General features: G+C 44.5%; 1 protein-coding gene across 3 annotated transcripts in view; it reads right to left on the minus strand.

Moving 5' to 3' along the window:
• Window positions 1-12,840, minus strand: part of NSD1 (nuclear receptor binding SET domain protein 1) — a 146,792-nt gene extending 133,952 nt beyond the window's left edge. The window contains exons 1-2 of one of the 3 annotated variants that reach the window (XM_054717781.1): window positions 12,635-12,840; window positions 10,557-11,500 (exon numbers count right to left, since the gene is read on the minus strand). In XM_054717781.1, the coding sequence (XP_054573756.1) occupies window positions 10,557-11,483 (927 nt within the window). In that variant the 5' untranslated portion in view covers window positions 11,484-11,500; window positions 12,635-12,840. Of the gene's footprint in view, window positions 1-10,556; window positions 11,501-12,265; window positions 12,515-12,634 lie in introns of those variants that run through there. The other 2 variants (XM_054717782.1, XM_054717783.1) reach the window with 2 other exon arrangements.
• Window positions 12,841-13,061: the final 221 nt, after the last annotated feature.

The raw sequence follows: 13,061 nt of genomic DNA on the forward strand, positions 1-13,061 counted from the left end.
AAATTGGTCTGTTTGGCACTGGGCGATGCTCGAAAGCTGCCTTCTCTCAGAGGCGCGCAGCCATTGATTAGGGCACAGAGGAACCGGCCCTCTTAGGGTGGCGCAGACGGAAACCAAGTTTGTCTGCGCCATTCTGAGACTCTGCCCCATCCAAGCTGAGCACAGCCCTCCCAGTGACTGGATTTCTCGTTCGGGAGAAAAACAAAACCTCCGATCTGCACTGAAATCCAACCCCAGCTGGGGAGAAACTGGCCTGTTAGGCAGCGGGAGAGGCTCAAAAGCTGCCTTCTCTCAGAGGCGCGCAGCCATTAATTCGGACACGGAGAAACCGCCCCTCTTAGGGCGGAGCAGACGGGAAACCAAAGCTTGTCTGCGCCACTCTGAGACGCCGCCCCATCCAAGCTGAGCATAGAAGCTCTCCCAGCGGAGACACTGCTGATCCTCACAGCCAACTGGCTTGGAGATCAATTCCAGCCAGTGATACCAACAATCCCAACCACTCTGAACTCCAGTTTCTGGGGACACGCGGGGGACCCAGACACCTACGGGACTCTCGGCCATCGGTCGGAGATTGAGAGTGACTTTTCTGTCGGTGTGGACGACACCAGATTTCAACCACTCTCATAAGGGACACATTCAAGAGGCAGACTCAGTGAGCACCAAAGCCCTACTGTGTCTCCAGCACAGCAATTCTTCCGTTATAGACACAGCAGGCCCTCACAACCAATTGGACCAGAGGTCAATTCCTCCCAGTGTACCAACAGCAATCAGGGCTTTTAACTACACCAAGACTTTCCACTCAGCCCACAAAGGGGAGTATCAAGAGCGACCACCTAGGGTGATTGGGGAAGCTGAGCTACTGGTCCCTATAGGTCACCGACCACACAAAGCCACTCCATCAACACAGGGAGGCAGCCAAAATGTGGAGACATCGAAGTATGTCACAAGTAGGAGAGATAGATGAAAGCAAACTAATGGACGACACAGTGTTCAGAACCGTATTTATAAGGTTACTCAAGAATCTTCTAAAAACCGCTGAGAAACTTGAAGAGACCTTCAAGGACCTAAATGAGAATACCAAAAAAATGGAAAAGGACCAGTCAGAAATTATGCATACACTGTCTGAAATAAAGAATATACAGAGTAGACCACTGCACCCGAAGAGTCAAACCAAAGATCTGGAATATGAGGAAGAAAAAAACACCCAACCAGAGAGGCGGAAAGAAAGAAGAATCCAAAAGTGTGAGGATAGCATAAGGAGCCTCCAGGATGGCTTTAAGCGTACCAATATCCGAATTTTTGGGGTGCCAGAAGAGAGAGAGCAAGATACTGAAAACCTATTTGAAGAAATAATGACAGAAAACTTCCCCCACCTGGTTAAAGAAATAGACTTACAAGTTCAGGAAGCGCACAGAACCCCAAACAAGAGGAATCCAAAGAGGACCACACCAAGACACATCATAATTAAAATGCCAAGGGCAAAAGACAAAGAGAGAATCTTACAAGCAGCGAGAGAAAAACAGTTAGTTACCTACAAGGGAGCACCCATATGACTGTCAGCTGATTTCTCAACAGAAACTATGCAGGCCAGACGGGAATGGCAAGAAATATTCAAAGTGATGAATAGCAAGAACCTAAAACCAAGACTACTCTACCCAGCAAAGTTATCATTCAGAACTGAAGGGCAGATAAAGAGCTTCACAGATAAGAAAAAGCTAAAGGAGTTCATCACCACCAAACCAGTATTATATGAAATGCTGAAAGGTATTCTTTAAAAAGAGGAAAAGAAGAAGAAAGATAAAAATTATGAACAACAAATACATATCTATCAACAAGTGATTCTAAAAATCAAGTGAATTAAAAATCTGAAGAACAGAATAAACTGGTGAACATAATAGAATCAGAGGCATAGAATAGGAGTGGATTGATAATTCTCAGGGGAAAATGGGTGTCTGTGGGGGGGGTATGGGAAGAGACTAGACAAAAATCATACACCTATGGATAAGGACAACAGGGGGGAGAGAACCGGGTGATGGGGAGATATGGGGGGAAAAAAGGAGAAACAATTGTAATAATCTGAACAATAAAGATTTATTAAAAAAATAAAAAATTTAAAAAAAGAAAAAGAAAAAGAAAAAGAAAAAAAAGATAAATGGCAAAAAAGCAACAATGTAATAAACATCATTTAATTGTTGGGGTACAGAAAGATACTGATCCTATTGCACAAATTAAATTCTGTTAGCAAACAAAAATGGATCAAATCCATGATTATTAAATAAAAATAGAAACTGTCAACAGTAGTTAATGTCCTTATCAATTACACAAGAAAAATAATTTTGGAAGAATAGAAACAAAAGCAAAAATGCAAAGATGTTTCTCAAAATTCACAGCTAAATCTTTCAAATTGCATTTGGTTCTTGGCATATAATAGGCATCGCTTTCTGAGGACCTACTTCAGAGCTAGCTGCTTCAAATAAATTGTCTTTTGCACCCTCTCAAACAACCCTGCAAGTGAGATAATAGCCCTAATTTAGAGATGAGGAACTGTATTAAAAGGAATTCTCCAATTAAACAGGTAGCACAATACACACTCAGAGATTGGTCCAACATAAAGCCATGATATAATATCCTTAAGTAAAGGCCGGGTGCATGAATGCATGGATGGGGTCCCTAGGCCTAGCCGGCAATCAGGGCCAGACCAACCGGGGACTGCTAGCCGGGCGAGGGGGTGGGGGGGGGGGAGGTTGGCCGCCCACCTGAGGAGGGAGACGGTCCTCAGCCCCCCTGGGAAAGGGGCTGCATCTACTGCCACCTACCCCCGGTTCCCTGTCCCAGCCCAGGGCCCAAAGGCCCGGCGGGGTCGTGAGAGGAGGCGACGGTCGCTAGGCCGGGCGTGGGAGGTTGGCTGTGGGAGTGCACTGACCACCAGGAGGCAGCTCCTGCATTGAGCATCTGCCCCCTGGTGGTCAGTGCACATCATAGCAACTGGTCAACCGGTTGTTCCAGTCGTTCAGTCACAACGGTCACTTAGGCTTTTATAGATTAGGGGATTAAAAGTGAGAACAAAGAGAAAAAATAATGCTTGAGAGATGTTAGGAAGCTCAAATGCAAAGGCCTTAGAAATTGAGTGCATAAGGAGATCAAGACAAAAAATATCTTAAATTTTAAAATTGGTACATTGAGGATGAGAGCTGAGATTCCACTCATCACCTTCCTAACCTAAAATTACTTCCCTATCCAATTTGTATTTCTATAATAGCACCATTCATTCTTTTACTCAACAAATATGAGTCTCTAATACAAAGAGGACACCATGCTACACATTGCTAAGATGCAAACATGAATCAAACCAGGAAGATAAAGGCGTGAGTGAGGGGACAGTGTAGAGTAAGGCACAACTAAAAATTCAGTTTGGCTTAACCCAGGATGCCCTGGGTCAACACATGCATGAGATTTGGAATAGTCAGTATGCTGAATTTGGCTTTATTTGGTAGGCAAATGGGGAGAGAAGTAAGGCACTGAAGATAAGTCTTTAACCAGAGACCTAGTATTTCTCATTTCAGAGGTCAAAGTGACTATGTATAAGAAAAATAGACGAGAAAAAAACTATATGAAGACCAGTGATAAAGACCTCCTAGCAGAATGAGAATGAAGACATGAAAAGACTAAAGGAGCCAAAACCGGTTTGGCTCAGTGGATAGAGCGTCGGTCTGCGGACTGAGGGGTCCCAGGTTCGATTCCGGTCAAGGGCATGTACATTGGTTGCGGGCACATCCCCGGTGGGGGGGTGCAGGAGGCAGCTGGTCGATGTTTCTTTCTCATCGATGTTTCTAGCTCTCTATCCCTCTCCCTTCCTCTCTGTAAAAAATCAATAAAATATTTTTTTTTTAAAAGAAAAGACTAAAGGAGTAAGTATAATTTAGAAATAACATAAAAATTCAACTCTATAGCTTGGTATATAAGGCCTATCTTTATATCCTATCTCCTGACAATCCCATTCCTCCCAGATTCCTATCAAAGAATTTCTTGACACTTGCATATGCTATTCCCTGTTACACACCGGCATGTCTCTGCTCAAATTATATATAACTCCTCTGTGATGTTCTTCTTGATTACTCCAGGCATGCCTTCCTTCACATTCCCAGAGTACTGCCTCTGTAACACCTACAAGACCAAGTATTCTGTATTGTCACTACTTACACTTGTCTTCCCCACACAGTAAAGTTCCTTAAAAACACAAACTAGCCTAGCCGGTGTGGCTCAGTAGATGAGTCAACCTATGAAACAGGAGGTCATGGTTCGATTTCCTGGTCAGGGCATAACATATAAAATTGATTTCAGAGAGGAAGGGAAAAGGGGAGACAGAGAGATACCTCGATAACAGTGAATCAATCAACTGCCTCCTGCGCACCCCCTACTGGGGATCGTGCCCGAAACCCGGGCATGTGCCCTTAACCAGAATCGAACCCGGGACCCTTCAGTCTGCAGGCCAACGCTCTATCCACTGAGCAAAACCAGCTAGGGCTATAAAAATATATTTTCAAAAGAAAAATAAAACCCAAGGACTAAGTCTTTCCTTTCTTTTATATTAGCAATGCCTAGCAAGGAGGAGGCATTGTGTTTTAATCATTTAAGTGAATAAGTGACTCCAAGGTTTCCAGCACTGAACAGAAGGAATGATGCCATCATTAACACAGAAAGAAACAAATGTTTGGTAATAAAAAAGAAGCTTGATTGGCAATTAGATTTCTTGGTCTGAAGCTCAGAAGTCGAGTTTTCACAGCAGAGTAGCAGTAAAGTGAATCAATGAAAGTGGATGATACTGCAGAGAATTAAAGAGGACAAGAGCAAGGACTTAAAAAGAACTGTTTAAAGGAGTGGCAGTGAAAATGCTGCAAATCTAATAGGATAAGTAAGGAAGTATAATTTGTGACTTATGAAAGAACAGCTCTGGTTGAGTGGAGGATACAGAAGCCAATCCAGAGAGCTTTAAGGAAAGGTAAATAAAGTAGACAACGCTTCCAAGAAATGCACCAGTAAAGGGGAAAGATAATTGGAGGGTTACAGGACAAAAGAAGAAGGTCCCTTTAGAATAGGATGTCATCCTGTTTTGAGGCAGAAAAAGTGATGTAGTGGAGAGAGAGTGAACAAAGATCCCAGAGAGAAAGAGAAAAGAGTAATGAATAAAATAAGGTTCTACAGCAAGGAGAGTCAGAGAGCAGAACCTGAGAGGTGTGGAGATGGGATCAATTTTCTTCTCACAGATTAAGGAAGGGAGTAGAGAATTGCTGGGTGACAGGAGAACCCCTGAGAAATTATTTTTTTGGCTCAGGCAACAAGACAAGCCTTGGACATCATCTACACCCATTCCTCTCCTTTATTCCTCAAATCCCAGCTCCACTTTTCCACAAATCCAGGCAATCCCAAAAGGGCTGTCAATTTTCCCCTCAGAAATAATATTAATGAATTGATCCCTTCTTTCTACTCCTGACTCTGCTCAAGTCTTAAGTTTTAACTACTATTGTGGCTCTGATCGAGCAGCTGAGTTGGTTGTAGAATCATCCCGATACACCAAGGTTACAGGTTCAATCCCCAGCCAGGGCACACAGATGAATCAACCAGTGAATGCATGAATAAATGGAACAGCAGCCCAGCTGGCGTGGCTCAGTGGTTGAGCATCAACCTTTGAACCAGGAGGTAGTGGTTCAATTCCAGGTCAGGGCACATGCCCAGGTTGCCGGGTCAATCCCCGATTTGGGGCGTGCGGGAGGCAGCCGATCTCTCTCATTGATGATTCTGTCTCTCTCTCCCTTTTCCTTCCTTTCTGAAATCAATAAAAATAAAATTTTAATTAAAAATAAGTAAATAGCCCTGACCGGTTTGGCTCAGTGGATAGAGCGTCGGCCTGAGGACTGAAGGGTCCCAGGTTCGATTCCAGGTCAAGGGCATGTACCTTGCTTGCGGGCACATCCCCAGTAGGAGGTGTGCAAGAAGCAGCTGATTGATGTTTTTAACTCTCTATTCCTCTCCCTTCCTCTCTGTAAAAAATCAATAAAATATATTTTTAAAAAATTAAAAAATAAATGGAACAGCAGATCGATGTCTGTCTCTCTCTCCCCCTTCCACTCTCTAAAAATCAATCAATAAAAATTTTTTTTAAATGTAATTACTATCACAACAGACTCCTACATCCTAATCTTGCTTCTACTCTTCCCCCGCCCAAGTTTTCCAAACACAGATTTCATATCATTTCTCAACTAAAACCCCTAGCTGGTTCCCAGTTCCTATCACATTAATACAAAATGCCAGAGTCTGGATTTCTATGCCCTATTACCCGACTACCCTCAAACTACCCAACTAATATCCAACAAATACCTTCTAAAAATACTATGTTCATCTAATTCTCCACATCCAAAGTACCCTTCTAAACCAAACCCAACCAAGCCCAGACAAAGTCAATTCAAGTTCCATTTCTTCCTTAAAGCCTTGACTACTCTAGATTTCATATCTCTACACATATCTTCTTTAACTACTTAAACATCAATAGCACAGAACTTAATACAGGGAGTGGTTTGTGAATATTTTCTGTATCCCCAAGATTGGTACAGGGTAAATATTATTAAAACACCAAAATACCTGTTTTTAAATGGCAATAAAGAAGTCTCTTTTTTCAAACATCCACCCCATGGACAATATATAGTGTCTGTCTATCTCCACCTAATGAAGCACTAACGAGTATAACAGTACAAATCAATTACAGGGGTAAAACCACAAACAAATCTAGCAAAAACATGCCATGTTTCTTCAAGTCAATATAAATAAACAAGATCCCTGGCCGGCTTGTTCGGTTGGTTAGTGTGTCCTCCTGATATGCCAAGGTTGTGGGTTCAAACCCCAGACTGGGCACAGGGAATCAACCAATGAATGCATAATAAGTAGAACAACAAATTGATATTTCTCTTTCTGTTTCTTCCTCTCCCTCCCCTTGCTCTCTCTCTTCCTCTCTCTAAAACAATTTAAAAATAATAATAATTGTTGAGAGAGAGAGAGAAAAAAATATCCATTGGTTGCCTCCTGCATGCGCCCAGACCCCACTGGGGATTGAACCCTCAACCTGGGTATATGCCCTGACTGGGAATCAGAACCACCACCCTCTGGAGTAGCGGTCACCAACCTTTCAGACCTCACAGACCACCAGTGGTCTGCGGACCACCGGTTGGCGACCGCTGCTCTGGAGTATGGGATGACTCTCCAACCAACTGCACTACACCGGACAGGGCAGTAATTCTTGAAGCTGGGTGGAGTACACAGGCATTTCTACTATTCTCTCTTCTTTGGTATATGCTTGAAATTTTCCATAGTAAACATTTTTAAAAAGAAAACCTCACTAAAACTGGTTAAGTCCTTAAATATTTTTCTAAGAATTTATTTTCCTACCCTGACCGGTTTGGCTCAGTGGATAGAGCCTGCGGTCTGAAGAGTCACGGATTCGATTCTGGTCAAGGGCACATGCCCGAGTTGCAGGCTCCATCCCCAGTAGGGGGCGTGCAGGAGGCAGCCAATCAATGATTCTCTCATCATTGATGTTTCTATCTCTCCCTCTCCCTTCCTCTCTGAAATCAATAAAAATATATTTTTTTAAAAACTAATTTATTTTCCTTATGATCATGATGAGAAAATGAAGAAAATTAAAGTACACATGTCATCTTTTTATTGTACAATTTCACTGGACAAAATCTTTAAAAATTTGATTCTTCCCTTATAACAAACTACAGACCTGGTGCACAAAATTCGTGCACCTGGGGAGATCCCTAAGCCTGGCCTGTGCCCTCTCCCAGTCCGGGAGCCCTCAAGGGATGTCCGACTGATGGCTTAGGCCCAGGGAGCGGGCCTAAGCTAGCAGTCGGACATCCTTAGCGCTGCAGCGGAGGTGGGAGAGGCTCCCGCCACCACTGCTGTACTCGCCAGCCATGAGCTCGGCTTCTGGCTGAGCGACACTCCCCCTGTGGGAGCGCATTGACCACCAGGGGGCAGCTCCTACGTTGAGCATCTGGCCCCTGGTGGTCAGTGTGCGTCATAGCAACCGGTCATTCCACCATTTGGTCAATTTGCATATTATCCTTTTATTATATAGCATAGTTGCCATCCTAACTAAAATTTTGATAGGGCTTTGATAAAGGTTTAAAATTTTTATTTTTATAATTCTTAATTTTACTTTTCAATATGAAATCCTAAATAATCCTTTTTCTCCCTGTCTATTTATGAGAAGTTAGTCCCCATTTTAAGTGGATTCATTTTTAGTGGTCCTCTTCTTTAGAGGATCACCAGTATATGTACGTCAGACCATCCTGAAACTAGCTACATTCTAAGAACTTCGAGGACCCCCAAATTCATGAGTACCACCATAGTATAAATTCTCCATAAAATATCTAAGTGAGTAAGAATAGAAAACAACTTGGCAAGTCAACCTAGTGAGAAAACCAGAAGTTACTTCAGGCGCAGACAGGTGTTAGAGACCTTCAGAAGTCACTGAGAGAGACAAAGAAAAGAAAGAACTCCAAAAGAACTCAGATAATTCTATCTTTCATGGGTTTCAGTATTGTCTCCAATAATCTCAAGTCCCTTGTACATCGTCCATGACATATCTTTTTTACTAAAAGGCTATGAAGACCCAATGAGAAAATAGAGACCAAAGCACTTAATAAACTAAGGTACTGCCTGTTTAAACTTGGAGTTCTGGGGACCAACTTTCCTTCAAGATTTTCTCCAAGCCCTGGCTGGGTAAGCTCAGTTCGTTAGAGGACTGTCCCCATATGCCAAGGTTGCAGGCTCAATCCCTAGTCATGGCACATATAAGAGTCAACCAAAGAATGCATAAGTAAGTAGAACAACAAATTGATGCTTCTCCCTCCCTCTCTCTCTCTCTAAAATCAATAAATAAAAAATTTTTAAAGATTTAATCCAGCACCTACAATGTACAAAGTAGTTTATATAGACAGTATATATACACTGGTGGGAATTAGAAGATATCAACCCAATTAAACATAAAAGCACCAGGTCAGGATTATTAACTAAAATGACAATCATTTCACATCACTATTTGCAAAGAAAATAACTGAAGAGCACATAAAGATAAGCTGAAGAGGTTGCTCGTTTATGAGAGGAAGCAAACAGTCTGCTTACAGCTAGATATACAAAACAACAGACAATATGATCTTGAATTATGTGTCTTTATCTAATTTCAGACATGGGGTTTACAATCCTAATAACTACTCTACTTTTGCCAAGAGAATCTCATTCTATCACAATATTACAGACAGTATAAAAGACAAACATTTGCTAAGGATTTTCTAAAATTTCCAGCCGAGCACAGGACCTAATACAGGCTCCAATATTTTCAATTGTTTTTAACAGAACCAATACTCCACTGGTATCTCTTTGATGAGAACCAACAATGAGATTTCTACTTCTATTTGTATGATTCTAGAGAAACATATATCTCCACCATTAGTTCTAGGTTTTTATGTAAATACAAAAGCCAAACTATAGAAAGTAGTAATAACAATACAAAAATAAACTGTTACTTGTACTCACACTGTAAAACTATTTTTGCCCCCCTCTGTATGTATGTATGTATGTGTGTGTATGTGTGTGTGTGTGTATGTATATGTATGTGTGTATGTGTGTGTGTATGTATATATATATATATATATATACCCAAGAAAAAGGATTTGTCTGAGCTGCCAACAGATTGCCAATATAGCTTATCGACGCTAAAAATTATCCAGAACAATACAGACTCAAGATAACTACCAAAACAAAATTATTAAATCTGTAAGTACCAAGCTAAGAAAACAAGAAATACCAAAGCATATTTAAGATACATATGAATCAATAGAAACGAAAGTGACACACCCACATCTCCTTTTGTAACTTTGAAGAACAGCAGGGCTACATGATATAGTGAATTACTTAATGCACTCAAAACAATCATCACATACCATAAAATTCCAGTTAAATCTTGACACAGTATTTCAGAGACATTTGTTAGGGGGGAAATTGGACTGATGTCCAAGAAGTTCAACTCATCTTAGCTACTTTCAATCTGTCTGTGCACAAAATGCACTTCAACACGCAGCAAGAGTCACCCCATTAACTAAGAAAATAAGCCATGCACTACGTTAAAACAGGATACCAGGTAATTAATTGGTTCTCTTATAACTCATAATACCAGCAAGCCAAAACAAACCAACAAAAAAAGCTAAACAAATGTATACCTCCACCTTGAAAAATTAGATCTGAACTAAATCAAATGCCTTTAAAAGTTTAACTTAGTCCTCAAAGGAGATTTAATTGGGAAAATCTAGAAAGAACCAAACTCATACAATAGAGATAAATTTAAAAATCAAAGTAATATTTCCCCAAAAAGTTTATCATTAGCAACAGGCTTTAAGCTGTGAAATAAGCAACCAAAAACCAATTAGCTATGTTTCCATTTAAGTTGCCTGTATATATACATTAATGTATATATTTAAGTTGTACCAAAAACTGCTTACAAATGGTAATTCCTGGGAAGTAGATGATGATGAAGTTCCAGGTAATTCTAGCATGTTTCCTAATGTACTGGTACTGGAGTCTGGATCATCCTGAAAAGATAAATTTACTGAGTTTAATTGCTCTTCTATGGTAACGTTTGTATCTCCTAGTGAAAAGGGGGCTGGGAGAAGGGCTGCTTTTTCATTGCTGCCGTCCACTTCATTTCTTTGCTTATTTTTCTGTGTTTCAGTTTGAGGAGCTAATGGCAAGAATGGCGATTTGACTGCACCATGTCTACTCTCTGGTGTGCTGTCTTGTTCATTTCCCATGGCCACGTCTACACCATTCTCTGATTTAGGCTCATAATTGCAGGTGGCATTGGTCTGAGTTTCCTCAAAGATCTCCTCTATACTCTCATCCTCTGTGACTGGCTGTTCTGGGTCCATTTCAGAATCTACATCTGCATCGTCCACACAAGTAAAATTCTCAAAGTGCAGAAAGCCATTCTTGACAGTCTTTGTTACTTTTACCTGGAGTTCAGGGGAGTTATTACAAGAGGGTTCCTGTTTCATAGCAAGTGCTGTTGGACCACCAGGACTCAAGGAAGTGCAAACAATTGGCGACTGAGCTCTTGAATCACTTTTTTCAGGGTCTTGAAAGGATTCTGATCCATCAGCAGACCCATTTAAATATTCTACATTGATCATGGAGGCCAAATCCTGTAGTTTCCGCAGTGGAATGTAACAAGATGGAGAATCTTGTCCATAAGCATTTTGGGATGTTCCACTGGCAGTCGATAACTGCATAGTACACCCATTAAGTGGCTCAGAAAAATTGGATTGACCATTACCGAAAGGGCTGTCCTTGTCTTCAGGGGCATCTAAATTGACTGGATTGGAAAATGGCAGCAGACAATTTCTTCTGGGAGGTTCAGAGGTCTGATCCATCCTGCGCCAGCATCAACCTGGAATCCAAAAACACAGCAATTAATCTGAGTTAACAAGTCATAGGACTTATCTTCAAAATGGCAGCCACTTCTCAAGGCCTAGTGGCCTCGATGTCTTTCTGCTGCACTTCCAAGGGCAGAAAAGTTCCCCAGCTGATGATAGAAAAATGGCCTCGGTGAGCCGCCACAAACTCCATCTTCCTGGAGCTGAGCAGATCTTGCCACATGGAAACAGCCCGTCCCTTTTCCCTGCACTGCAGACTGGTGGACAGTAAGGCTGAACTAAAATTCAAATCCATTTGGCAGTAGAAATTCCCAAAATCTCAAAATACGAATCCTCTTCTCCCTCCCTCGCCGAGGACCTAGCGGCCCGATCTCCGGAAGGGAGGGGGATACGAGGTTCGAGAGGGGGGTCCCAAACGCTGCACAAAAAGGTCTCCCCCCCCCCCCGCCTTCCTGGCTCCCTCTGCTCAGCGGTCACAATAGCGCTGCACCCTGCGCCCAGCCGGCGCCACAGCCTTTCTGCTACGGCTGTACACAGGCCGCAGGCCAGTCGGCCCAAGCGGGTGGGCGCACCCCGAAGCTCGCCTTCCTGACTGCAGGCCAGCTCGGTCCACGGCTGCAGGTCCCAGAGACTGGGACGCCGCAGGGGGAGAAACGGAGGCAGCCGGCGAAGCCAAGTCAGGGCAGCAGCAGCTGCTGCTATAGCTTGACAAACATGGCTGCTGCCGACGCCGCCGCCGCCTGCCCAGGCCGCGCTCCTTCCCGCAGCCGCTGTAGCACCTCCTGGCCGAGCCGATCGCACTCATCAATATTCAGCAGCAAGCAAAGTTTACTGCGGGAGGGCAGTGGGCCCGGTGCCCCCCAGCCGTCTACCCGAGGGGAGGCAGAGGCCGAGGTGCGCGCGAGAGGCCGGCGGAGCACGGGCCGTGCCGGGAGGAAGTTCGCGGCAGTCCGGCCGGGTAGGCCGGAGCCAGGCTGGTAGTGAAGGAGGAGGAAGGGGCCCGCGGCTGCAAAGCCGCCGGCCACCAACCCCGCGCCGCGCCCGGTCCTCCCCCGCGCCCCTCACCTCACCACCACCACCATCTTCCCCGCCCGGCCGCCTCCTCCCTCCTCACGCCTGCCCGCCGCCCACCCCAGTGCACTAGTTACCGTGCCCCGTGCCCCCTCCCGGGCCGGCTGGGGGGAGGGGGTGACCCTCATTACACTGGGGCGCGAGCGGAGCGGTGGGGAGAGAGCGGAGCCGCTCGCCGCACCCCCCCTCCCCCCGCGTCTCTCTTCAGGGGAGAAGGCGGCGAGCGCGACCTGCCCCGGCCTAGTCCTCCGCCACCTCCTCCTCCTCACACCCCCACCGCGCGCGCCCCCGCGGCGGCGCGTGCGACCCAGCGCCTCGCGCCCGTCCGCGTGCGGCCGGGGCCCCGAGTGCGCGCGCCCCCCAGCCCCCACCGCGCGCGCGCCCGCTCGCCTCACTCTTCGGGGTTCAGGGCGGGTGAAGTCGGGCTCGCGAGCGCGCCGTCCAATCAGCGGAGCCGTCGCTGCAGCCCCCTCCCCTCCCCCGGAGCGACCGCTCGCAGCCTGG

The sequence above is a fragment of the Eptesicus fuscus genome, chromosome 6, assembly GCF_027574615.1.
Source record: "Eptesicus fuscus isolate TK198812 chromosome 6, DD_ASM_mEF_20220401, whole genome shotgun sequence".
Taxonomy (NCBI): Eukaryota; Metazoa; Chordata; class Mammalia; order Chiroptera; family Vespertilionidae; genus Eptesicus; species Eptesicus fuscus.